The sequence below is a fragment of the Lemur catta genome, chromosome 2 (genome assembly GCF_020740605.2).
Source record: "Lemur catta isolate mLemCat1 chromosome 2, mLemCat1.pri, whole genome shotgun sequence".
Lineage (NCBI taxonomy): Eukaryota > Metazoa > Chordata > Mammalia > Primates > Lemuridae > Lemur > Lemur catta.
The window spans coordinates 14,285,950-14,312,422 of NC_059129.1; the positions used below are offsets into that span (position 1 = coordinate 14,285,950).

The 26,473-nt window shown below is 52.6% G+C and overlaps 1 protein-coding gene across 2 annotated transcripts in view; it reads left to right on the forward strand.

Annotated features, from left to right (window-relative positions):
• Positions 1 to 26,195, forward strand: part of POLR3E (RNA polymerase III subunit E) — a 28,139-nt gene extending 1,944 nt beyond the window's left edge. Inside the window, exons 2-21 of one of the 2 annotated variants that reach the window (XM_045542766.1) lie at positions 2,801 to 2,874; positions 4,402 to 4,452; positions 7,643 to 7,720; positions 8,412 to 8,527; positions 8,919 to 9,001; positions 11,225 to 11,332; positions 11,641 to 11,690; positions 13,032 to 13,151; positions 14,193 to 14,278; positions 14,570 to 14,614; positions 14,691 to 14,782; positions 16,106 to 16,226; positions 18,277 to 18,358; positions 19,308 to 19,367; positions 19,462 to 19,619; positions 19,989 to 20,050; positions 20,482 to 20,999; positions 22,486 to 22,563; positions 24,707 to 24,832; positions 25,395 to 26,195. In XM_045542766.1, the coding sequence (XP_045398722.1) occupies positions 2,839 to 2,874; positions 4,402 to 4,452; positions 7,643 to 7,720; positions 8,412 to 8,527; positions 8,919 to 9,001; positions 11,225 to 11,332; positions 11,641 to 11,690; positions 13,032 to 13,151; positions 14,193 to 14,278; positions 14,570 to 14,614; positions 14,691 to 14,782; positions 16,106 to 16,226; positions 18,277 to 18,358; positions 19,308 to 19,367; positions 19,462 to 19,619; positions 19,989 to 20,050; positions 20,482 to 20,999; positions 22,486 to 22,563; positions 24,707 to 24,832; positions 25,395 to 25,451 (2,127 nt within the window). In that variant the 5' untranslated portion in view covers positions 2,801 to 2,838 and the 3' untranslated portion in view covers positions 25,452 to 26,195. Of the gene's footprint in view, positions 1 to 2,800; positions 2,875 to 4,401; positions 4,453 to 6,583; positions 6,649 to 7,642; positions 7,721 to 8,411; positions 8,528 to 8,918; positions 9,002 to 11,224; positions 11,333 to 11,640; positions 11,691 to 13,031; positions 13,152 to 14,192; positions 14,279 to 14,569; positions 14,615 to 14,690; positions 14,783 to 16,105; positions 16,227 to 18,276; positions 18,359 to 19,307; positions 19,368 to 19,461; positions 19,620 to 19,988; positions 20,051 to 20,481; positions 21,000 to 22,485; positions 22,564 to 24,706; positions 24,833 to 25,394 lie in introns of those variants that run through there. The other variant, XM_045542767.1, reaches the window with a different exon arrangement.
• Positions 26,196 to 26,473: the final 278 nt, after the last annotated feature.

The following is a 26,473-nucleotide window of genomic DNA, read 5'->3' on the forward strand; positions in this document are numbered from 1 at the left end:
GAGTTTGAACTTTCTATGACAATTGAAGGGTTTTAAGCAGAGAAGTGATGTGATTTACTTTTTTACAAGGATGCCAGCTGTCCTTGCCGGAGGTAGGAAAGAGGGGCTGTAGGGAGACTTGTTGGATCAGTGCTTTTCACGTTACAAATCGAGATTTATTAGTGGGATATGAAATCAGCTTAGGGAGATTGTAAGCAACAGTTTTATTTCAAATGGACTAAAGTAGAAAACATCACTGCATCACATGTAGTAGGGACCGTTACGGTTCTGTGAAACCTTGTTTTGGTTATGTAATTGTATGTATGTTCTGGGTCATTTATATGAAGTTAATTTCTTCCTGTGGGTATTAGGCTGAAAACTTTCAAAGCCACTGAACTGAGTTGGATCATCTTGGGCGGGAGGATGAAGGGAGGGGACGCCCTTTGCATTAACGCAGTCAGGTGTCCTCTCCGGAGGGAGGCACCCTGCTTTCCAGCTGAGCGGGCAACTCATCCTCCCTGATCCCAGTAGCTGGGCAGAGGCCAGCAGAGCACAGCAGTAACTGAGAAAGAATGATTGCGCCTTGGGAACCTCCCGAACCATACCCTCTTAGTGCATGTGATCTGTTCCTTTGATCACCTAGAAGTCCCCAGCCTCTCAGTTGTCCACAGAGCAAGCTCCAGAGAAGGTAAATGCTTGACGTGTGTGTGTGGCACTTGGCAGCCAGTGCAAGTGGGCTGGGGTCTCGGGCTCTCCCCCCACACTGCCCTCTGTCTGCACAGTAGCAGGCACCTAAAACTTGATTTTTGGTTTTTTATTTTCATCCGGTCCTCCACCTCCTGCACTGTTATGAGAACCTGTTTCCCTGCAATCTCTCTTTCTGCCCCGCCCCCATCTTCCTCTGCTCAAAATCCTCGTGTAGCTCCCTACTAAATAGCATTCCTATGGTCCATTTATTCAGACAACAAACATGTATGGAGTGCCTGCTGCGTGCTAGGCACCAGGGGTACCACAAGAGACAAAATAGACCACAATCTCTGCCCTCACATAGCTTATGGCTTAGTAGCGGTGGGGGTGGGGACAGATGCAGAGCTGTAAACTGTCACATGGTGCTCCGTGCCAAGGGGAAAACCAGAGCAGAGGAGAGAGTCGGGGCAGGCAGCAGTTTGCAATTTTGAGTTGGACAGGGAAGGTCTTAGTGATATGGTGACATTTGAGCAAAAACCTGAAAGGGGGAAGCCATGAGGTTATTGGGGGCAGAGCAGCTGCAGAGGCCCAGAGAGGGCTGGGAGAGGGGAGGGGAAGAGGCCGGTGGGAGATGAGGTCTGAGAGGTTAACGGGTAGGGGTTGTTTGGGGCTTACATAGCACGATAAAGACTTTGGCTTTTATTCTGAGTGAGAGAGGAAGGCTTTGAAGGTTCATGATCTAACTTGGCTTCCAAAAGGATCACTGGCTGTGGGTATGGGCAAAGTTTGCAGGGGACAGGGTGGGAGCTGGGAGACCTGTTAGGAGGCGGTGGCCGTGATCAGGAGCTGGCTGGGCTAGGCTGGGCTGGGGTGGTGGCAGTGGCCAGAGTCTGGCTGTACTTCAAGGGTGGAACCGACAGGGTTTGCTGGTGTGGGATGAGAGGAAGAGCAGGATGACGCCAGCGTGTTGGCCTGAGCAACCTCAGGTTCGGAATGTGTACCTTTGATGACTGAGACGGTTTCAGGTGGTGGCTGGGGAGGGGGCTTAGATGACATTGAATCCCATGGTGAAGGCATTATGCCCTTTTAAGTAGCTCACGTGTTAAGTAGATAAGACAAAAATTGTGCTGGTCTTACCTAAAAGCTGGCGACGGCTGAGGTCTGCAGGTGCCCAGGTGCCCTCCTAACTATGCCACCTCCTCCTTGGGTATCGGAAGGGTCAGCCCAGCTGAATTACTCCCCCCGCACTGTGGAGACCTGCAGTCTTCCCTCCAGGGGCTGGTGGAGGTGCCTCCTGGAATCCCTCCTCCCCTCTGCTGTCCAGCCTCGTCCACATCCTTCTGTCCTTTCAGGGCACAGTCCACGTGCCCCTCCCCTAGCAGGAAGGCCCTGCCCTCCTCTCAACTCCCCCACCTGCACCTGTACCTGTACCTGTCACCTCAAGTCAGAGGGCCTGGATTTCAAGTCCCGTCTGTCATCTTGCTTGCTGTGTGACTTTGAATAAAGACATGTAAAGTGTCTCCTTGTTCTATTCTGTCCCTTCATTATAAAATGGGGACACCCAAGCCACCTCACAGGGTTGTGCTGTCGAATGCCTGAGAGAAGTGTGTGAATAGGGTCATTTTTAGACCAGAAGCACAGAAGAGCCATCTCACTTGGGATTCGAGTTAAAGTCAGCTTGAAACTCAAATGTCAGAGACGGCCTTTGGATGTCATTCTTGCTGTTTGGTGTCTGGCCCTTTAAAGCATCCCTGTGGCCCTCAGTTCTCGAGTGTTTTAATCACGGCTGTGGCCCGGCCAGCCTCTGTCCTCCTGCCTGGTGGCGAAATCTTTGTGAGTGGTGAAGAAACCCTTAAAACCAGCCATTTGTTTTCCCCACAGGTACAGCCGACGCGTGTTGATGGGTCTACGTGTTCACACCCGTTGCTGAGTGGTTTCTCTCTTTCTTTATTTGTGTGGCTGATGGGGTATACAGTTGGCTGTCCACTGTTGACTTCACGGTAGATGTAGAAAGATCAGGTTGTTTGTCACAGGCTCCTCCTTCCCAGTGCAGGGTCTTTTGCAGAAAAGGTGCCCCAGAAATGCTTTGTTGAACGACAGACCGATGGTTCAGGTCTCTTGCTCTCCTTTGCAGGTCGAGCTCGAGAACTGCGCGGCCGGCTGTCCCCTAGTATGGCCAATGAAGAGGATGACCCAGTCGTACAGGAGGTGACTCTGCTCTCCACCCCTGCGGCTGCAGGACGGGGCCCCTTCCACGTGTCCTCAGGCCAGTCTGGGACCCGTTGGCATCCAGGGGGCCCCTAACCCTTGTTCCTCTGCCTGGACCCCTCTGCTGCCCCCACACACCTGCATGGCTGACGCCCTCCTGCCCTGGGGTCTCTGATCCAGTGTTGCCTTGTCAGAGAGGCCTCCCTGACGCCCGCCCTCCCGCAGCTTTCCTCCTGCACACCCGCGCGGGTCTCTCCCTTGCTCTTACCTCGGCCAACTGGCTGCAGCACTTGTCAACCCCTAGATACCAGTTCATTTGCTTTTGTTCTGTTCACCACTGTGTCTGCAAAGCCAAGGACAGTGCCTGGCGCTTAATCCATCCTCAGTGACTGTTGGTTGAATGAATGAATGAACAAATGAATGGGCTCAGCAGCTCCCCCTCCTTTCTGGGCTTACCCAGAGTGAGCCGTTCTGCAGTTGCTCACTGGACCCACTGTGTGCCGGGGCTGTGACACAGCAGTGAGCAGGGCAGCGTCCCCACCCCCTGGAGGCTTACTGGCGACACTGACAAGGAGGAGTCTCAGAGGCAGTATGAAAGGAGAGAGTTGTTTATACTGCAGAATCTTTTCAACCCAGAACTTAGACCTTGCGAAGTCAAAGAGCAAAGAGTAACTGCCTCTGCCTGCAGCCTCCCTGGACGTAGAGCCAGACCGCTAGTGGGAGGGGCAGGGCAAGGAGGAGGTCCCTGGGGATGAGTAGAGGTGCCTTTTTCTTGCTTGAGGGAGGTTAAGTTTTTGAATTTGAGTTGTTTAAATGCATTGAAGCCACCACTACGCTGCAGTAGCTGGAGTTACAATAGGGTTGGTTGGTGATGGGCCAGGGAGCCCAAGGGACTTGGAGGACAGAGGTAGCACCCCCTGTAGCCAGGGGCCTGGGTGCTTCCTGCTCAAGTGGTGACTCAGCCGAGTCCTTAGGATGCAGATACAGGGCAGGCTGGGGAGGCACGTGGCAAGAACGCTCTAGGTGGAGGGAAGGGCACGTGCGAAGGCCCACGTCACTCGTGGGAAGCAGGAAGATGAGTGCTGCATGGAGGGCGGGCGTGGTGAGTGTTGGGAAGGAAGAAAATGGGCCCAGGCTGTCAAGAGAGGCCTTGAGGACCACCTGGTCCAGGATAGGTGAGGGGGAGGGCACAGAGAGGCAGCACACACACTGGTGTGTCCTCGCCTGCCCCCTCACCTGCCCAGCCTCTCAGAAAAGCGCTTAACCTGACCAGGGCAGCAGGGGAGGACGTGTCCTTACTGGGTTGCAGTGAACTGGGTAAGGGGCCAGGCGAACTCTTGTTCTGGTGCCCCTGGAGCTGTCGGGAGGGATTCCTGGGCATGTGCAATTTGAAGACTCGGTTTCTTCTCCCCCAAGCCACCCCGCCGAGCCCCTGGTCCTTAACTGGAGTGTGAGGAGCGTGCGTGTCCCGGGGCAGGGGGGCGCTGTGCTCGGCCTCCTGGCTAAGTCTTCTTCCCTTGTTCCCAGATCGACGTGTACTTGGCCAAGAGTCTGGCAGAGAAGCTCTATCTGTTTCAGGTAACTGGGACTTGAAGGTGAAGGGGAAAAGCAGGTGTTGACGGGTGGGGAGATGCCTCAGCCTTACTTAGGGTTCTTGGTGCGGAGTGTGTGATAGGACAGTTCTCTTTGCTCCTGTGGGCGGCTTAGTGTTAGTCTCTCATTTCAAAGGTGTAAATACCAGAGGCGACACAGGAGAGGCAGAACTGTGCAGTGGTTAAAGCTTGGGCTCTGGGGTCAGACTGTCCCGACCGAGAGACCCAACTCCATCACGACTTAGCTGCCAGCCCTTGGGCAGGTTTCTTAACCACTCTGTGCCTCAGTTCCTCATCTGCATAATGGTGACAGTAATGATGCCTGCCTCATAGGATCCCTCAAGGATTGGGTGACTCCACATGATAGTTATGGAGGCTCAGAGATGGGGCTTTCTGCAGCAGCTCCAAGGCGGAGTCCATGAACCCTCAGTCCTGCCAGCAGTCTGTGACTCCAGGTTGTCATCCCTGCCCCCTCCCCTCTCTGCTGAAGCAGGAGCTTATCATAGTGGCTAGCGTGTATTGAGCACTGACTGCAGGCACTATTTAAAGCACTTTACATAACTTAACTCATTTGATCCCACAATAACCCTGTGGTGGTTATCATTATATTTTTATAACAGCTTTATTGAGATATAAATCACACGCCATACAATTTCTTCATTTCAGTGTACACTGCAGTGGATTTTAGTCTATGCATGAGTTTTGCAACTAGCACCACAATCTATTTTAGGACATTTCTGTGCCCCCAAGAGAAACCCCAAACCTATTAGCATTCGGTCCCCATGTACTCCATACCCCATTCCCACCTCCAGCCCCAGGCAACCATTCTCCTTATTTTCTGTCTGTGGGTTGCCCGTTCTGGACATTTGTATAGGTGGAATCATGCTATATGTGGCCTTTGTGACTGGCTCCTTCACTTAGCATGATGTTTTCAGGGTTCACCCATGTTGTAACATGTATCAGAATTTCCTTTTTTATAGGTGAATAATACTCTATTGTATGGATATACCATGGTTTGTGTATCCATTCATCGGTTGATGGCAATTTGGGTTGTTTCCATTTTTTGACAGTTACAAATAATGCCACAATGAACATTCACGTACAAGGCTTTTTTGTTTGTTTTTTAAGAGAACAGGGTCTTGTGTTTTTGCCTAGGCTGGAGTGCAGTGGCAAGTGCATGGCTCACTGCAGCCTCAACCTCCTGGGCTCAAGTGATCCTCTTGCCTTAGCCTCCCAAGTAGCTGGGACTACAGGTGTGTGCCACCATGCCTGGTTAATTAAAAAAAAAATTTTTTTTTTTTGTAGAGACGGGTCTTGCTATGTTGCCCAGGCTGGTCTTGAACTCCTCGGCTCAAGCAATCCTCCTGCCTTGGCCTCCCAGAGTGCTGGGATTATAGACATGAGCCCCTGCACGTCTTTGTGTGGATAGAAGTTCCCATTTCTCTTGGGTGATTCCTAGGAGTGGAATTGCTGGGTCATATGGTAACTCCATGTTTAGCTTTTTGAGGGCCTGCTGGGCTATTCTACACCACTTTACATTCCCAACAAAGGTTAAGTTTGTGTATCTCCATGTTGCACATGAGAAAGTGAGGCACAGGGAGGCCCTAACTTGCACAAGGGGCCTGGGGCAGGGCTGTAGCCCAGTGCTGCAAGCGTGTGTTGGAAGAGGCTTGGCCTCCGCTGCCCCAGCGCCTGCCTTTATAGCCGCGGGCATGGGGGCCTGTGCTTGATTGACCGCACAGTGATGGTGGTGGTGACGGTGACTCCTGAGTGTGTCCACAGTGTGCTAGGCTCTGTGCCAGCCTCAGCTCCGTTTGTGGCCTCCACGCTCACAGCAGCCCTGGGAGGTGAGGACACGCACTCTCAGGGAAGCAGGGGGCCTGCCCAGGCAGTTAGCAAGTGCCAGGGTGAGGCTGGAAGCCAGGCCTGTGTGATTCCTCACCTTCCCAGCCCAAGGTCAGGTGATGGCAGAGCTGCCCCCAGCTCCAGCCCAGGAAGCAGGGAGGAGTCACGACATTGCTATTTAAGTAAGCTTTTTAGGAAGTGACCGTTTCCTATGGGCTACAACATAGCTGATCTGAAATGGTCCCAGAAGCAGAGCCTGTTTTCCGCACTGCCACGCCTCCACGGGGCTCGTTCCAGAGACTGTCCTGCAGCCAGGCAGCGCTGGCCAGAGCTGCAGGTGAGTCCAAACCATGGCTCATCCACCCGGAGCATGCTGTGGGGGAGACAGGAAGGGAAGGTGCACGTGAGGATGGACATGGGATGGCGTCCCGTGTGTTCCAAGCAAAGAAACAAACAGGTTTCAGAGCAGCATATTGTAGTGTGAGCCATTTACAGAGAGGGAACTTCACACGAGAGGGGAGGGCCCAGAGAGGGGGCGCTCAGCTCCCTTCACTCTCCAGCCTTTTGTTCGGGCAACTGTAAAAGGAGAGAGAACAGGAGCATCAACCCCCATGTCCATCATCCAGCTTCGATGAGCAACACTTGTCCGGTCTTTTTGTTTATTCGTTTTTTCTTTTTTGAGGCAGAGTCTTGCTCTGTCACCTAGGCTAGAGTGCCATGGTATCAGCCTACCTGACCGCAACCTCAAACTCTTGGGCTCAAGCAATCCTCCTGCCTCAGCCTCCCAAGTGCCTGGGACTACAGGCATACGCCACCACCATGGGCCTGGCTAATTTTTTTCTGATTTTAGTAGAGTCGGGGGTCTCGCTCTTGCTCAGGCTGGTCTTGAACACCTGACCTCAAGTGATCCTCCTGCTTGGCCTCCCAGAGTGTTAGGATTACAGGCGTGAGCCACTGCACCAGGCCATTTGTCCAGTCTTATTTTCCCTCTTAATTCTTTGTGGTCTCATTTCACTTGGCTTCCTCCCAAATGGCCTGTAGACTGGTGGTTAGGCCTTACTTTTCACTCCCACGGCCGTGTTCTGGGGGTTACTAGAGCCATAGGGTGCCTGTTTGGGTTCCTGGTGCCTAGGCATGTCCCTCAGGAGTCGAAGACATCCTAAAATTGCCCCCTGGAAGAAAGCCAGGAGGAACCGATGAGAAGGGGACTGCAGGCACCTCATGGTAGGGCCTGTCAGGCCTGGGTCCCAGGCCACCGTCTGGGTTGGGGTCGGAGCTCCTGGAGCCCAGCTCTGGGCAGGGTGTTCTGACGGCTTCCTTCCCCTCCGCAGTACCCTGTGCGTCCAGCCTCGATGACCTATGATGACATCCCGCACCTCTCAGCCAAGATCAAGCCCAAGCAGCAGAAGGTGGGGCCGCCCTCTGACGGAATTGGGGTGGGGGTGATTGGGGGGGAGCTGCTAGAGGCGAGGAGATGGGCCCTTTGGGGACTGGAAGCCCAGAGAAGGAGCAAACGGAGAATTAGGAGAACCAGGAGCTCACAGGGCCTTGAAAAGCTGAGGAAGGAAAGATTTTCCAGAAAGAACGGGGGTGGGCAGCTGCAGAGAGGCCAGGGCGGCATGAGGCTCAAGGTGATCTGGAGCTCGGGGTCGGGTTCCCGGGAGAAGGCGGGGCTGATAGGAAGAGGGTACAGCGCCTAGACGGGGCAGGGTGACCAGGACAAGGAGAATCCGAGTCGCACACCCTATCCCTAGCGGTAGCTGCAGCTCCAGCCCCCTGCGGCCACATGGAAGTCCTCTTCCAGTATTGCCAGTTCTGCTGACATTTCAAGGGAAGTTGGAAATAAGGGTTTTTATGAGAAAGGGGGGTCTTGATTTTTAAATGTCAGCTCCTAATTTCAATCTTGGGGAGTGGAAAAGGGAACGAACAAGATTGCATGGACATTTCTGTTGGAATCTCAGATGTGGACAGAAGCCCAGGGTCCCTTGTGGAGGGACACGTGTCAGTCCTGCTTCTGGGCAGAGACCATCTTAGGAGGTGGCCCCCGGGGAGCTGTGCCTTGGGGTTCTCATAGCTGGTGGGGGTGCTTGGTGCCTCCAGGTGGAGCTTGAGATGGCCATCGACACCCTGAATCCCAACTATTGCCGCAGCAAAGGGGAGCAGATCGCGCTGAACGTGGATGGGGCCTGCGCCGACGAGACCAGCACGTACTCCTCGTGAGTGCCCGGCCTCAAGCCCTGTGCGCCCCCCGTGTTCACATGGGAGCCTTTGAAAGGCCTTGGAGACAGTGATCCCTCCCACCCCGCTGCTGGGCTCCCCACCAGCGTCCCAGCCTTTGGGGTGCTAGGCCTGTTGTAGACCCCACACCTGCCCCCAGCCTGGCTGGTCCCTGGAGCTCCCACATGCCCCTCGTCTCTTGGTCCACAAACAAGGCCATGGGTTTTCTCATCCCCGGCTCCCCAGCCCGAGGCAGACACGGGCTGCCCTGTGGCCTCGGTCCCTGGCTGTTGCATCTCAGAAGTTGCCTGGGGTGGCCCGGGCTGCGCCAGCCAGGCCCTGGCTCCGGGGCTTCCATCCCCTTGATGTCGGCTCTTCCTCTGCTCCCAGGAAGCTGATGGACAAGCAGACCTTCTGCTCTTCCCAGACCACCAGTAACACATCCCGTTACGCGGCTGCGCTCTACAGGCAAGGTACCCGGGGCTGGGCGTCCGAGGGGGAGGGACAGAGGATGGGGCTGGGTCAGGGAGAGACCTTAGCCAGCCTGGGTCCAGCTTCCACCTCCCCTGAACACTAGACACCTGCGGGGGCCAGGCAGGTGTGGAAATGACAGAAATTACAGATTGTCAGGACTGGAAGTGGCCACCTTTGGGGACTTTTGGCTGGACACTGCCCGACCCAATACGGGTGGGGCTCCAAGGCCATTGTCTTCCTGGGACACAGATATATACACATAGCATAGCATAACTTTTGGGAGAGAATTTTGTTTTTAAATACAAGGTACTTAGGACCTAGCACCTCCATTCCTAGGGTAGCATCTATCCAAGAGAAGTGCAAACGTGTCCACACAAACATTTGTACACAGATGTTCATAGTAACATGATTTGAGATGGTCAAAAAGTGGAGACAACCCAAATGTCCATCCCCTGATCGGTGGATAAACAGAATGTGGCGCATCCATGCAGTGCCGTATTTGGCCTGTAAAGGAATGAAGCACTGACGCATGCCACGTGGATGAGGCCTGAGGACAGTGTGCTAAGTGAAAGAAGCCAAAGGACCACGTGTCGTGGGATTCCATTTACACTCACACGCTGCAGAACGATGTTTCAGTCGGCGACAGACCACGTGTGTAACTGGTCCCATATAGTGATGTGGTCCTGAAAAATTCCTGTCACCTAGTGATGTCTGGATGACCCAGATCTGTGTAGGCCCAGACAGTTTTCAACAAAAAAGTGTAAAAACTTAAAAAAAAAAATAGTTTTTAAATAGCAAAAAGCTTGTAGAATAAGGATATAAAGGAAGAATATTTTTTATCTTTTTGCCATGTTTTTACCATACCTCTTCTGTGTTTAGATACACAGGCACTGAGCATTGTGTCGCAGCTGCCCACAGTATTTGGCACAGTGACATGCCGTGCCAGTCTGTAGCCCAGAGCAGCAGGCTGTTCCCCATAGCCTAGGTGTGTCATGGGCTCTACCACCTAGGTTTGTGTACGGACATTCGATGATGTTCCCACGATGACAAAATCACCCAAAGACTCATTTCTCGGAACGTATCCACATTATGAAGCGACACATGACCGTATATGAAATGACCGGAATAGGCAAGTCCATAGAGACAGAAGTAGGTTAATGGTTACCAGGGGAGAGTAGAGTAGAGATGACCTGTTCTTTCTGGGGTGATGAAAATGTTCTAAAATCGATCGTGGTGCTGATTGCACAACTCTGAACATATTAAAATACATTGAATCGTATGTTTCTAATGGGTGAGTCGCATGTGTCATAGCTCAAAGCTTGTAAAAAATACAAGGTGCTTAAGTATTCAGAGTCCCTAAAACAATAAATGAAACTAATTTGAACATCCAGGAACCAGAATAGAATCAAAAGTAGTAACTATAGTCTTACGTTTTGGCCCAGTATCTCAAAGGTACAATTCTTTAAAGCCACGTCCCTTGCAGCCCAGGACCATCAGGAAAAGTCATGATCTTCATCAGAGACCATGTGGACACTCCTCTGCTAGCTCAAGCAGGGCCGCTTCTCCAGCCACGCTGGCACTAGCAGGCAGACTGCTTGACGGGCGGGTGGGATTTTGACAGGAAGAGGTGGAGGATGAGGAGGAGAGATCCGGGTATAGGGCAGGGGCAGTGAGGGTAGCTTGGCAGAGGCCTGGAACGGAAAGAGCAGGGGGTATTTCTATCTCTGTGTGTGCACACACGCACACATACACATATACGTACACGTACACATATATACGTATACCCTACATAAAAATACATATTTCATATATATGTACATTTATAGATTTTTTTTTTTGAGACAGTGCCTTGCTCTGCCACCCAGGCTGGAGTGCAGTGGAGTGCTCGTAGCTCACTATATAGCCAGTGTGGGCGAGTGGTTGGGGGAGGAGAGCAGGGACCAGGCTGGGAGGTGGCCCTGAAGGAAGTGGCTTTGAGCAGAAGAGTCCAGGTTCATGGTTCATGTCTGGGGTGTGTGCTTGCTGTGTCCAGCAGAGCCAGGTGGAGTTGGGACTGGCTCCCAGCCTGCTAGTCCTAGGGCTCTAGATGGGGGGCTGGGCAGGGGTGGGGGGTGATTTGGCAGTGTCTAGGCTTTCAGGGGACTTGGTGACTTCCTTGAACCAGGCTAGGTGGCTCAGCATCAGTTTCTAGAGTCAGGTCCAAGCCCTTCTTCCTCCTCCAGGGGAGCTCCACCTGACACCTTTACATGGCATCCTGCAGCTGCGGCCCAGCTTCTCCTACCTGGATAAGGCAGACGCCAAGCACCGTGAGAGGGAGGCGGCCAATGAAGGTGAGCCTTGGGTCCCCAGCCCTGCTGTCTGCCTGCTCGCATCTTGCCGGGGTGGCTTGGTCATGGGGAAAGTATTGCAGGGATGGAATTATAGGGTGCTTAGCTGCATCTCTGGCCTCTGCCCACTATATGCCAGTAGAACCCAACTCCATAGTTATGACAACCAAAAAATATTGCCCAGTGCCCCCTAGGGGGCAAAACTGCCCCCAGTTTAGAACCACTAACTTCATGGAACTACCTCTTCTGGGGTTGAGACGGGGAGTTGGGAGTCCACTAGAGGCTGTAAGCAGTGGCTGTTTCTCTTGCAGCGGGGGACTCTTCGCAGGACGAGGCGGAAGAAGATGTGAAGCAGATCACGGTGAGCTCTGGCCCTGGGAGGGAAGCGGGTGCGGTGTGAGCAGCATCAGGACCACTTTTGTAGCTCAGCTGCCCAGGGATGCAAGCGCCAGGAGAGTCTACGCAGAAAGGGGGCGGGACAGATAACAGTGCCCATCCTTTCTGAGCCTTCCTGTTGGGCCACCTGAGTTGTCACAGATGTACACAAGACAGAGGCCCTGGCTGTGTGTGATGTGTGCTCCTTGGGCCCCCTGGAGTAGCCCGGAACAGGAAGCCAGGGCCCAGGAGCCCCGGGTGACCTGCAGACACAGTCTCTGCCGTGGGACCCATATCTTGACAGCCAAAGTCCCGTGTCAGTGAACTGGTGATTCTGTTCTCTCCACGGTGCCCAGATGAACAGTCTCCATTTTTCATAGTTAATTCTTGAATTTTAAAGATGATTCGAAGAATATTTACCTTCCAATTATGATTTATAAAGTTTTCCCTATTTAAGCATAATTAGGTTAAAATGGGTAGTGTTTAAAGAAAAATGCTGTGTAGGTAATGATGCAGATGGTACACAGGGATGACTAAAGTGGTGACAAGTGCTCACATGTCCTCAAGGCCCGGGCAACGCTGGCATCGCTGATGTGGGCGCGGAGCTCAGGCCTTGGGGAGCATGTCCTCTTCTCTCAGTAGCTTGTTGTGTGACCTTGGCAAATCGCTTCCCCTGTTGGGACTCATGGCCCTGGTTAGAAGCGGCATTCTTATGCCATGTGCATTAAAGACTCTTTTGGCTTTGGCACCTCTGGATTTTATCATCCAGTTGAAGCCTCTGGGCAGGGCAGCCATAAAGCAAGGAAAAGCTGCTCCCTGACTTGTGTGGGCAGCTCACAGAGAGGGGTGTGGTTGGAACTGAATTGATTTTATATGTATATATATATAGACAGTGCCTTGCTCAGTCACCCAGGCTGGAGTGCAGTGGAGTGGTCATAGCTCACTGCAGCCTCAAACTCCTGGGCTCAAGCCATCCTCCTGCCCTGGCCTCCCGAGTAGCTGGGACTATAGGTGTGCACCACCACTCCCAGCTAATTTTTCTATTTTTTGTAGAGACGCAGTCTGATTGTGTTGCCCAGGCTGGTCTTGAACTCCTGGCCTCAAGCAATCCACCTGCCTTGGCCTCCCAAAGTGCTGGGATTGCAGGTGTGAGCCACTGCACCTGGCCTTTGGCACTGGTTTAAATGATCCTTGTCAGGAAAGGAAGAGGGAGTCGAAAACATCTCTGTGGGGTTCTCTGGTCTCCTGGCTGGGCCTGGGTCCCTGCAGGCAGCCCAGGAAGGGTCACAGGCCTGAGCGTGTGACTGTCCCCCCATCTCACCCCCAGGTACGGTTTTCCCGGCCCGAGTCAGAGCAGGCCCGCCAGCGCCGCGTGCAGTCCTACGAGTTCCTGCAGAAGAAGCACGCCGAGGAGCCCTGGGTCCACCTGCACTACTACGGCCTCAGGGTGAGCTGGGGCCCGATGGCGTCCTGGGGGAAAGCCCTGTTGCCCAGAAGTGTTACGGACTGGACGCCTGGTCTCACCGAATGTCAGATTCCTCCGTAGCCGCTCGGTAATACCACAGGGAGAGGATTAAGTCCCGTGGGCAGTCCTTCATTCCAGCCATGCCACTTAGCCAGCGTGTGCCCAGAGATGCAAGTCTGCTGTTCCCGATTGGGGGTTTGGCCCTCTCGGGTGCCCTTGAGTGTGGGCACTTTGGGGGGCTTGCAGTGGGGCTGGTGTTTGGGTCCATATATTTCATGCGGCGTTGGCCTGGAGTGCGGGCCGGACGCTGTATCTGGTGCTGGCGGGTCAGCCATCTGTCGGATGCCCCAGAGGTGCTGTACTTGGTTTCCATCTCATGTGTTGACCTGAGAACCTAACCCTTGAAACTGTGTATTGAGTGAGGGAAGCAATGGACTATTAAGCCCCCAAAGACACCAGGGGCCAGGGCTCCCTAGTGTGTTTTGGGAGGGAGGAGCAACTCCTGATTTCTCTGGAACCTTTCTGGAAGAGATTTGTGTTGGCAGAGCCTTAGACTCAGGGTCAGACTTGCAGACGCTCTGCTATTTCCTACTGTGTCACCTTGGGCAAGTTACCTAACCTCTCTGAGCCTCAGTTTCCTCATCTATAAGATGGGAATAATAATAATAGTACCTACCTCACAGTTATTATATTTTGAGGATGAGATACATACAGCCATTGGAACACAGCCTGGCACATCTAGGTGCTTGATGAATGTTAGCGATCATTTTAGTCATTGCTGGTAGTGCCCCCGAATTACAGACAGGGCACCGAGGCTCGGCAGGTCATAAAGCCAGGAAGGTAGGTGGTTGAGGCCACATCAGAGGCCTTGGGTGCCGTGCTCAGGAGGCTGGACGTGGTCCTGTGGCTGGCTTTGGTTGCTGGACAGTGAGTGGCAGGAGTGAAGGTAGAGGCGGCCTTGGGGGTGGCTGAGGCCTGGGGCACCGGCTGAGGCTCCTGCCACATGATCCCCTCCCCCAACAGGACAGCCGCTCTGAGCACGAGCGCCAGTACCTGCTGTGCCCAGGCTCGAGTGGGGTGGAGAACACGGAGCTCGTCAAGTCACCCAGGTGGGACGGGCTGGGCCAGGGGCCCCTGGAGAGGGTCCTTCCAGGATGGGTCCTCCCTTGGGACGGTGGCCCTTTCTCTGTCATAGGGGAGGGGCAGGAGGCCCCATTGTCCTCTGGAGAGGGCCAGGAGGGTGGGCCTGGGAAGAGGTGATGTCCTTGTTCTGTGGGAGTGTTCACCGTGTGAGCTCAGGGCTGCTGAGGCCTCTGTCCGCGCCCCCGCCCCAGACCCTCACCCGGGGCTGCCGATGAGGTTTAGCTCTCGGGCCTCTGACCCCTGCCCTCTCCCCGCAGCGAGTACCTCATGATGCTGATGCCGCCCAGCCAGGAGGAGGAGAAGTGAGTAAGGCGGGCTGGACTCCCTCTCCCTCCCCTGGGCCGGCCGCCTCTAACCCGTCACCTTCACTTCCAACAGAGACAAGCCCGTGGCCCCCAGCAACGTCCTGTCCATGGCCCAGCTGCGCACCCTGCCCCTGGCCGATCAGATCAAGATCCTGATGAAGAACGGTGGGTGGCCACCCTCTGCCCTCGCGGGGGCCCCAGCTCCACTGGAGTCTGTGGGACAGTCTGAGGACCAGGGGGCTATGCCAGTGGCCCCTGCTGCCCAGAGTCTGCCCAGCTTTGCAGCTCCGTCCTTGTCTGGGAAGACAGCATGTGACAGCAGTGCAGTGGGCTCCTGTCCTGTCCGCGCCATCACCTGCCGTGAGCTTGGGCAGGCACTAACCTTTCTGAGCTTTAGTTTATTTATCTATAAAAGGAGACTAATGATAGTTCCTAGGGGCTAATGGGAGGAATCAGAGATGAGGCTGCTAAAGGGCTTAGTACAGAGCCTTGCATGTGAACATGAGCTAGGGTTTTGTTGTTGTTGTTGGAGATGGTGTCTCGCGATGTTGCCCAGGCTGGCCTTGAACTCTTGGGCTCAAGCACCATCCTCCGGTCTCAGTGGGAATAGCTGGGACTACAGGTGTGCACCACCAGGCCTGGCTGATTTTTTTTTTTTTTAAAGAGATTCTTGCTATGTTGTCCAGGCTGGTCTCAAACTCCTGGCCTCAAGTGATCTTCCTAGTCAGCGTCCCGAGTAGCTGGGAACTGAGGCACGGCCACCACACCTGGCTGAACTAGAGTCACTTTAATAATAAAGTGCTTTCACTTGCTCTGTACTGTGGCACCCTCACCAGACTCGCTCAGTGGGGACTGGTTTCCTCTTCTCAAAGGACTCTGAGGGCTGGAACCTTTAGGGAGCTTGTAGCAGACCTGAGCCTTGAACTCAGAGTGGGGTCCCAGGCTCTGGGCTCCTCTGAGATGCCACTGTGAGGTCTCGGGGCCTGAGTTGAGAGGGGTGTGCCCTGCTGTTTCTGGGGCTTCCAGGGTGCCCGGCCACTGGGCTTCCTGCAGAGGACTGTGGACCTCCCCAAGCCCTGCCCAGTGCTAGCTTGGGTTGTGGGCTCCAGTGGTTGGGGGTCAACAGACGGTGATTAAGGGCACCGACTCTGCAGCCAGGGGGCGTGGGTTCAAATCCTGACTCTGCCACTTCCTAGCCAAGTGATCATGGGCCAGGCCTGAGTAGTAGTAGCCCCTCCTACTGAGGCACTCCTCAGTCTTCCTCAGTGGGCGCTTCCTCGTAGGATCCTCAGAAGGATTCAGCAGGTGCACGGTGCCCGGCAGGTAGTAAGCAGACAGTGAATGTCAGCTGTTCCCCTTACAGATGTTCTTACTATCGTCCACATTCCGAGGTTGTCACGTGAGCTTGAGCTCATGCAAATGCTTGGTGGGGCAGCGGGGAGGGCCAGGCCACCTTCCCTCGCCTGACGTCTCCTGTGTCCTCCTCAGTGAAGGTCATGCCTTTTGCCAACCTGATGAGCCTCCTGGGCCCGTCCGTCGACTCCGTGGCTGTTCTGCGCGGCATCCAGAAGGTAGCGATGTTAGTCCAAGGAAACTGGGTGGTGAAGAGGTAAGTTGTTCCGTAGCCTGTGGATGGGAGCACTCGGTCCATTTCCGTTTAATGTCATCACAGATGTTTTGGGGTTAAATCTGCCGTACTTTCTGTTTGTCCACCCTGTTATGTTCCCATTTGTCCTGCTAGCTTGGAAGTTATTCTCCCTTGGCTCATAAATTGGTTACCTACAGCATTCGGCTTGCCTTCATGGCTTACCCAGTTTGGTATTGATTACCATTTTTTACCTGCTTCCAAGACAGTTCGAAGATCTTAGAATATATTTATCCTCCTCCCCACACACATGTTGCTGTATTTGTATATTTTAATTCCCTATTTTAAACTCCACGAGGTCAGTTTTCCTTCAATCTACTCACATATTTACCTTTTTAATTTACTCATCATTTTTTTCTGTATCTGAGTTTTTAGCTGGGGTAATTTCCTTCTGCCTAGTAGTATTTTCTTTAATGCAAGTCTGCTGGTGATGAATTTTCTTGATTTTTGTTTCTCTGGAAATGTCTATTTCACGTTTGTTCTTGAGGGATATTTTTACCGAGTGTGGAATTCCAGGTTGGTGGTGATTTCCCTTTCCACACATTGGTATAATTTCACTGTGTTCTGACTTCATTGTTTTCTGTTGACAAGGCCACTGTCAGTTTAATTCTGTTCCTTTGAAGGTAATTTCTTTTTGTTTCCCTCTGGCTGCTCTTTTTTTTTTTGTTTGTTTTGAGACAGAGTCTCACTCTGTTGCCTGGGCTAGAGTGGTGTGGCATCAGCCTAGCTCACAGCAACCTCAAACTCCCAGGCTCAAGCAATCCTCCTGCCTCAGCCTCCTGAGTAGCTGGGACTACAGGCATGTGCCACCATCCCTGGCTAATTTTTTCTGTGTATATTTTTAGTTGTCTAGATAATTTCTTTCTATTTTTAGTAGAGACGTGGTCTCCCTTTTGCTCAGGCTGGTCTGGAACTCCTGACCTCGAGTGATCCTCCCACCTTGGCCTCCTAGAGTGCTAGGATTACAGGTGTGAGCTACCACACCCGGCCTCTCTGGCTGCTCTTAAGAATTTGTTTCGGCTTTCCCCAGTTTTATTTAGATGTGTCTCAGTGTGAATTTCTTTTTACATATTCTGCTAGGGTTCCTAGGTCTTAAATGTGTAGCTCGATGCCTGCTGGTCGTTTTTCTTCTGTGATTTCTCCGCTTGACATCAGTTTCAAGGGAGTGCAGACTGTTTTGACTTCCTGCTGCCTCCCCAGGTCCCCATATAGTGCCCAGCACACAGTAGACCCTTGGTAAACACGGTGTGGCTCTGTTTTAGGCATACTTCAATCATGTTACTTCTAAATGGTATTATAGAAAATACATTATTAAGGCACACTTCTTTAAGTAGTGTAGGGTAAGGTGAACAATCTGACAAAATGTGAATTGCTCCAAATTTGTTTAAAAAGTAATTCATTGCAGAAAGCTCATTTCAGCTGGTTGGCCAAATATTAACAAATTGCAACGTGTATTCACGTTGGTGCCACATGGCGGCGCTCTTTCACCAGTAAATATGACCATCAGAACCTTGTGGCTATTGTCCTGTCTCATACGAGTTTTCCATCACGGAAGCCCTTTGCAGTGGCACGTCACTTGTTAAATGGAAACACCAATATGTGTTTATGCCATGAACAAATGAAAGCTTGGAGGGGCCGTCTCATCACACACCTGCCAGAAGTCTCGAAGCAAGGCAGCCCGGAGCTGGGGTTAGAGCTGAGCTCCATGACTCCACCCTGGGCTCTGTGCCTGGTGCTGCATGTGCTGCCCTTTAGTTACGGCCTGAGCCCCTGACTCTCCCTGAACATGCAGGGGCCTGGGCCAGGATGCAGATGGTGGGCTGAGAAGGGTTCAGAGGAAGAACTCTTGAGTATGGCTCACAGAGCAGGCTCCTGAGGGGAGGTGTCAGGCTCAGGCCTGTATGGGCCTATGCTAGAAAGAGGCACGGCCTGGGCTGGGCTTCAGCTCAGAGCCTAGATGGCAGGCGGGGCCTAAGGACAGGGACTGACCTGCCACCCCCGCCTTCATTGACAGTGACATCCTGTACCCCAAGGACTCGTCCAGCCCTCACAGCGGCGTGCCTGCCGAGGTGCTCTGCAGGGGCCGGGACTTTGTTGTAAGTACCTGGGGCGCTCGGGCCTCCTACTCTCCCACTCCTACTCCCGAGAGTCCTTCCATGGCCCTGTCCCGCCCACGTCTAGAACTTCATCCCCACCTAAGACTCCTGCTGGGAACCACACTGCCTTCCTCAACCTTGTGTCACACTTTGTGTTGCCTGAAACGTGCGTTCTGGACCCTGCCCGCGTGCCCCTTGGTGTGCCTACGCGCCAGCCTGGTCGCACAGGGCAGCCCTAGCGTTGTTTGAAGAGCGGCTGTGTTTGCTCTTTCCTGATTGAACAACACTAGCTCCTTTGGGTAGTTGGTGTCCAGGTGCCTGAGCAGTGTATTTGTGTCTCTGGGGGACAGCAGGTGACCACCCCAGGCTCACCCACCCGAGCCGAGTGCCAGTGTTCCCAGAGCCCCTGCCTGCTCCCCTCTGGCTGTGCTGTCAGAACTGGGGGCCTGGGAGAGGGTCTGGGTCCCCTTTGAGTTATCATAGGTGACAGTCAGTTGTCTTTTCCCCCATGTCTCTCAGATATCCAGTCATCTCTTCCAGGCACTTCCCAAAGCAGTTGGGAGGCAGGAGAGCTGAGGCAGAGTCAGGGTTGTGGGGGGCTGTGAGCTTTTGGAACGAAGAGCAGCCCCCGCTGTGAAGTGCCGCCCATGCAGAGCCTGAGGGAGGGCCGGGGTGTAGCCTGGGCCAGACAGGCCATTGCCCGCCTCCAGGGAGCGTTTGGGGCTAGGTGGGCTGGGGTGGCCCAGCAGGTGCTCTACAGAGGAGAAAACAGGCTCAGAGGCCCAGGTGATGACGGGCAGCCACAGGCCTGGGAAGATTCCAGGCCAGGAGCCAGACCCAGCTCTGCATGACGTGCAGGCTCCCAGGAACTACTCGGTGGGGCTGGGGGACGGTCTTGGGAGCAGTCAGTCCATGGCTGCCTCCTCCAACATGCTGCTTTTCCCCTCAGATGTGGAAGTTCACACAGAGCCGCTGGGTGGTCAGGAAAGAGGTGGCAACAGTGACGAAAGTAAGTGTGTCGTCGTGGTCTGAGGCCCAGGCCTGCTGCCGGAGGGGACAGAGGCTCTGCCTCACCTCGGGCTCTCCCTCTGCCTCCCGCTCAGCTCTGTGCCGAGGACGTGAAGGACTTTCTGGAGCACATGGCTGTAGTGAGGATTAACAAAGGCTGGGAGTTCGTGCTGCCTTACGACGGGGAGTTCATCAGGAAGCATCCAGACGTGGTCCAGCGGCAGCACATGCTGTGGACCGGCATCCAGGCCAAGTAGGTGCCTGCCGGAGCCTGCGGGTTGGGACGGGGACAGCCCTGTCTCCGGGGAGGAGCGGTCGGGCGGACCTGGGCAGCGCGGGCCAGTGGGGGTCAACCCGCACGCTGCTCCTCCACGCATCCTCCCGGATGTGAGGGGAGGGGAGCGCGCAGGAGCAGGACGCTGCTCGAGGGCGGGTGGACGTGGGGCCTGCACGCTGCTGGGACGGGCCCACGGGGGAAGAGGGACCCCCTGGGGCTGGCTGTGCTCCATGCCCGTCTTGTCTTCAGGGACCAGCATGTGCTGGGGCTTGGGGGGGGTAGTTTTATTGTGAGGAAGATACCAGTGCCATGGTTGAAAGTGAGAAAATTTACTCTTCTTTTCAGGTTAGAGAAAGTCTATAATCTCGTAAAGGAAGCCATGCCAAAGAAGCCGGATGGACAGTCAGGTGCGTGGGGGACTTTGGGCTGGGCAGCCCCATCCTGGACACTCTGGCCCAGAAGGGCTGCTGTTCAGCTCTCAGGCCTGGACCAGGGTCGCGTGGCCCTTGCTGTTCGCCACCCTGGCCGGGCCCTTTTCCCTTCCCTGCAGCAGCACCTCAGGGGCCGTGTCTGGGTTCCCAAGACCTTGCCCTGCTGGGTGAACAGCAGGTGGCGCTACTGGCAGGAATGTGGCAGTAACCCATCTGGGCTTAACTCTTGGGACGTGGGAATTGATTTTCCCCCCCCAGTTCTTTCTTCTCTCACCGTTGGGTAACTCAATTCCCTGAGTAAGGCAGTGGGGAAAGGCAGGGCTGGGCCACCTGCTTCCATCCCCCTGCTGGACCTTTGTCTTTGGGGACCCAGCACCTCCTGAGCAACGCTGCCTCCCTTCCCACAGGGCCTGCTCGGCTGGTCTCGGGGGACCAGCGGGTCCAAGTAGCCAAAACCAAGGCCCAGCAGAACCACGCGCTGCTGGAGCGGGAGCTGCAGCGGCGGAAGGAGCAGATCCAGCTGTCCTCGGTCCTGCCCGGCGTGCGGATCAAGGAGGAGCCTGTGAGCGAGGAAGGGGAGGAAGAAGAAGAGCAGGAAGCAGAGGAGCCCATGGACACATCACCCAGTGGTGGCCTCAACAGCAGGCTGGCCAACGGGCTGCCTGCCGGGCGGGCAGCAGGCGGGGACAGCTTCAATGGGCACCCGCCCCCAGGCTGTGCCAGCACCCCTGTGGCCCGGGAACTGAGGGCGTTCGTGGAGGCCACCTTTCAAAGACAGTTTGTGCTCACCCTGAGCGAACTCAAGCGCCTCTTCAACCTGCACTTGGCCAGCCTGCCCCCCGGCCACACGCTCTTCAGCGGCATCTCGGACCGCATGCTGCAGGACACAGTGCTGGCCGCCGGCTGCAAACAAATACTGGTGCCTGTAAGTACAGCCAGCGCCTGCTGGGACAGGCAGACGAAGGGAGGCCACCCTCAGGAGGGCACCCGGGCAGGCACGACCTTCCCTGGCAGCTGGGAGCCGTTGGGAAGTCTGCTTACCTGGGGAGAGGCCTGGGGCAGCCGGCTCTCTGGAGTCTGTTCTCGTGTGGTGGCTGTGTGACAATGTTGGTTTTGGTAAGAGCTATTACAAATGCGGTGTCTGAAGGCCCTACCCCGCAGCCTGGGATATGGCAGGGCTGCCCTGCCTGGTATCTGATCCCCTGATGGCATCGTACCAGCTGGGCCACTGTTTGGAATGATTTCACTTCTCTGATCATTTGATCCTTTTCGCAGTCTGCAGATGAAGAAACTGAGGTTCAAAGAAGTGAAATGAACTTGTTTAAAGGTCACACGCCCGGGAAGTGGCAGAGCTGGAACCGGAACCTCAGTGTAGTGTCTCCTTGAATCCTTTCTGCTTCACCAGGGCCAGCGCCCTCAGCTCATGCCTGGGACCTGCTCTGTGGCCTCTCAGCACCTTTGGTGCCAGGCCTCGAGGGTGGTAGAGCAAGCACCCAGGGCTGCTTTTCTGTCCCTGGTGGGGCCACGACCCGGAGGTGTGTTAGAGGCTGTTTCCCTTCACTGAGGTGAAGAGCCAGGCCGCAGCCTGAGGGAGGCTGTTCTGGTTCCTTCCTCCCAGGCTTTGCCCAGACCTGGCAGCAGAGTGGCATGAGGTGGGGCTGTGGCTGTCTCTTAACAAGGGAGTGCTGCCGTTTTCAGTGCCAAGGTCAGGAGAACCTGCAGCCTTGGGACATGTCCTAAGCCCAAGGCCCATCCCCGTGGAAGTGAGGAACAGAAACTAGGACAAGAGGCCCTAGGCTGGCTGGGCAGTAACCGTGATGGTTACTTGTGTTATGGAACCAGGACTGGAACCCACCAGTCCAGGTGCCCAGGCCTGTGCCACCCTTTTCCTGGTCTCCCTTTGGACAAAGTGGTGTGGATTTCCTGGGAGTTGGGCAGTGCCTCTTAACCCAGGCTGACACAGGCCTCGTGGGAGCCACTGAAAGGAACCCCCAGATACCCCTAAGGAGTTATGGAGAAGGGGGTACTTCTTAGGACACAAGAGGGTTGACATCTTAGGGTGGGAGGACACTGGGTGTTAAAGGAGAGTTGAGTTTGTGCCAGGCTAATGGGAAAAACAGAAGAACTTGGCTTCCCCACTGTACCGACTGCAATTGCAGGCTTCGAGTTGGGCAGTTCACTGTGCATCTCACACTCCTCTCCCTGGAGCCCTATAAGGCCCTGGGGTGGTAGCCGCCTCCCTATGGTGTGGTGAGGAAACAGCTGCAGGCTGTGTGGCTGCCCAAGGCCCTCACGGCTGGGATTGGATCCTGTGTTCCGACAACTGGGTTGGTGCAGATTGGGAGGGGTGAGGCGGGCAGGTGGACCCACATGGTAAAGAAATGACCAACTCATACCTGGGCGTTGCTCAGTTTCCTCCACAGACTGCTGCTTCCCCGGATGAGCAGAAAGTGTTTGCCCTCTGGGAGTCTGGAGACATGAATGACCAGGTGAGGTGATCTTTGCTGCTATCTTCCCCAAGCCTGGGGGAGAGGGTTCTGGGAGGGTTGAAGCTTTTTGGGGAGATAGGCACCTGGAGTGCAGTCATATACATTTCGGATTTTCTAGGCACACCTGGTTTTAAACATTCTCCCTATCTCTGCTGACAAAATAAGCGGGTTGTACGAATAGTTTGAGTGTAAACCTGTGGTTCTGAAATGCCAGTCTGGGCCGGTTCCATCAGAATCTTTTAAAAAATACATGGATTCTTTACTTTCCATAGGATCGGTTGGGAAAATGTATGTATACACACACATTATCCACTTCCCTTCAGCAGGTATGGGGTGGTGGCTCAGGTGATTCTGGCGCCAGCCGGGCTGGCAAAGCACTGATGAGATCCCTTTCTCAGGTGGCCTCTGACAGCAGGACTCCAAAGGACTCCTTATCAGATCTCAGATTCTGCAGTTTTAGGTTGGAGAAATTGGTCATTTTGCCTCTCGTCACGCCCGGGCAGGGAGGGTCACAGGTGCCCAGTGAACAGAAGTGTGAATTAAGCTAGCGGTGCTGTGTGTGTAGTGCAGAGTCAAGGATCCTGAGCTCCAGAGGGTTTCCCTTAAATCGTGACCTCACCTAAACTTTAAGATTGGATTGTCGAGATGCTAGTCGGTCTGTCCTCCTAAGGTGTGGTGAGAAGGTGAGTGGAGTGGAAGCCCCCAGAGTTCTCTGTCCCCTTCTCCTCCATGAGGGAGCTGACTGGTGGGGCCTTTTGGCCAGAATAGGGACATCTAGGTTTCCTTGTCTGATCAAACTAAAAAGAAAAAAGAAAATTTAAAAAAAAAACAAGTAAGGCTATATGACTCCCACTCCTCAGGGACGATCACTTTTTAAGCTACCAGAAGATACCACTAAAAGAGTTACTGCCATTTTTAAAATAGAAAATGTGCATATACTGTTAGAAGTATCAACTTGATATTATCAATGGGCTTCCCATCGTGGTTGATGAGGATTTGGCTTTCAACTATTGGGAGAATGTAGAGGTATAGATAGTTTAGCTAAATCAGTTATTGCTGTTTATAGCATCGTAATTGAACAAACTGTTCAGTTGAACAAATTGGTTCACCGTAGGGCCAGATGCTACTTCCTATTTTTACTTGCATGATTTTCTGAACACATACATACCAACGTCGATACCTTTCTTCTGATAATTCTGCTCCAGTGTGACTGGCTCTTCCCCACGTCTGTTGTTGGCTTCTAGTCTTGGCTTCTTTCTTGCTTTATTTTGGCTTCTAAGGGGGCAGAGGAGCTATCTGCATTGTTTCTTAAGATAGCTTTTCTTTTGTCCTCATGCATTATTGTTGGTCTGGTACTAAAATTTTAAGGGACAGTCATGTACTCGGAATTTAAGGTATTTTTCCATTCTGTTACATTTTTGGAGTTTTTGAAGTTCAATGACATTCCCCTTCTTGGTCCTTTAAATTTGACCTATATCCTTTCCTTTATCCCAAACCGATGAGTTTCTCATTATATCAGTCAATTTCAGATGTGCCCTGGTATATAGGTAGGTCATCATTGTACTGGACAATTGGGTTGTTCTTAGGAAATCCTACAAGTTAGTAACTTCACCTTTTTTCTGTTCTTTCAGAATACTTATGTCAGATGTTGGACATACTGGCTTCAATCTTCTATTTAAGTTTTATTTTGGGGCATAATGCATTTTTATGGCATCGTATTTCATGGATACAATGGCATGTTTGTGTATCAAGACTTTAAACTAGTTCTGACATTGTCTTCTCACTTTGATGTGGCTTCCCCTGCCTGCTAAATCAGTTGTCGCTGTGCTTTATCATGCAAAAAAGTATGTTTATGTTGCTCATCCTCTGATGTCTCTTCATCAGCTCTTTTTGTTCTGTGAGCACATACCTTTCCATACATCAAGAGCTGGGGTCTCTGTCGTGCAGCTGGAGTACAGTGGTGCGTTCATACCTCACTGCAGCTTTGAACTCCTCTCCCTGGGCTCAAGCGATCCTCCCGTGGGCAAGGAATTTTATCAGAGCCTGTAATGTGGGGTTAGGTCCATGGCTTTAGGTGTCTTATTTGGGGATGTTTCTCTTTTAGATCATTGTTTCCCATAATAACATGTTTTTGCTACTAAAGCATCGACAGGTTTTGCTTGAGATTTTTTCCAAAAATTACCGGGTACGCAGAAACATGATCCAGTCTCGGCTAACTCAAGAGTGTGGAGAAGATCTAAGTAAACAAGAGGTGGATAAAGTGCTAAAGGTACATCCATTTTGTGCATAACACTCAAAGGCTTGGGCTTAAGAGCGAGGGTGTCCACGACTAGCTCTTACCTTTGTCTTAGGAGGCAGCTGACAGTGTGGGGTGAGGATTCTAGTTGGATACCCTTCCTCTCACTATATATTAAAATCAGGCTTCCTCGGGGCCCCTCCCCAGTCAGTCTTGTCTTCAGCAACTGGTAACGATCGGGACTGGTATGGGGGCACGTGCAAGAGTACTAATCTCTTTGGACACTGTAGTCTTATGGGTCACAGGCCTAGGTTAGAGTCCAAATTAGTTTATAAAAGAATACCATCTAATAGATCAGTGATGCTATTTATTAAGCACCTTTGTTTAACAGCATTCACATCTTGTGTTTACAGAGCACATTCATTTTATAGTCCCTCACACTCTTAAAATATTTGAGGAAAGGGTAGCCGGTAGTTAAGACAGCAGTGTGGTTAGGCAGTTCTTGATTTCCCATTTGTATTCTACCCATTAATCATAAATCAAGTGTCGATATTCTGTGAAAATCTGTCCTTACCCTGCTTCTCTCCCTCCATAGGATTGCTGTGTAAGCTATGGTGGCATGTGGTACCTTAAAGGGACAGTACAGTCTTGACAGTAGTAGCAGACCGCTAACCCGAGGAATCCAAGCCCAAGGAAGAAGGGCAGAGCCGGAAGTAGAGTCTTGACTTGCTTCAGAAGACACGGAGCAAGAGGAACTGACCAGCTCACGGCCCGTGGCACTGCATGGCCCAGTGGACAGAAGGGATCACACTCAGCCAGTGGCAGGGTCAGCTTATGTTAGATCACTCCGGAGAGACCAGCTGGGACATTCTGTGCAGTACAATTTGAAAATCCTGATGTATTTTGCTTATTATTTGGTTTCAGTCTCATAATAAAGTGAGTGTATACTGACACAGGCAGGATGATGAAAATCATGGTTTAGTATTTTCCTTTTTAAACTTAGACCTTGTTGGCATTAAGTTATGTTCACAAGATGAGGAAAACCTCGAGGTTTTTAATATTTAAAATGCCTAGAAGACAACATTTAGTCTTGGATTATCTATCTGCTAAGACCTCTGCCAATCTCATCAAACAAACCAAATTGAATTGTTTTACTGTTGGGTTTCTGTGGCCACTTTACCTTCTACAACAATCTACTTTATGTAGCAGTCTCAACTGTTTACATGAACCATAGCAAAAAAAATAGAATCAAATCCATCTACTCTCACTGTTTGCACAAAGATGCAAACAAAACCAGGTAAGTATGGAACAATGTATAAGTAAGTGAGGTTATCACTTTGATGTAAAAATTTCTATTTTGTGTATTTTTAAAATAAATACTAACACTGAAATGGCATCATGGTGCTGCTGTCTGAGCTTGCAAAGCATTACGTTTACGTAACAGGAAGGGAGAATGCCTTAGAGTAGTGCTGTCCAGTAGAAACCTGCTAGTCACATATATAAAATTTGTAGTAGCCACATTAAAATAGTAAAAAACAAGTTTCAGTATTTATTTAGCCCAAAACATCTAAAACATCAACATATCAAAAGTAGTATAAAAAAAGTAAGTCTTCAAAACCTGGCATTTGACACATACAGCACTCAATCTGGACTAGCCCCAATTTAAGTGCTCAG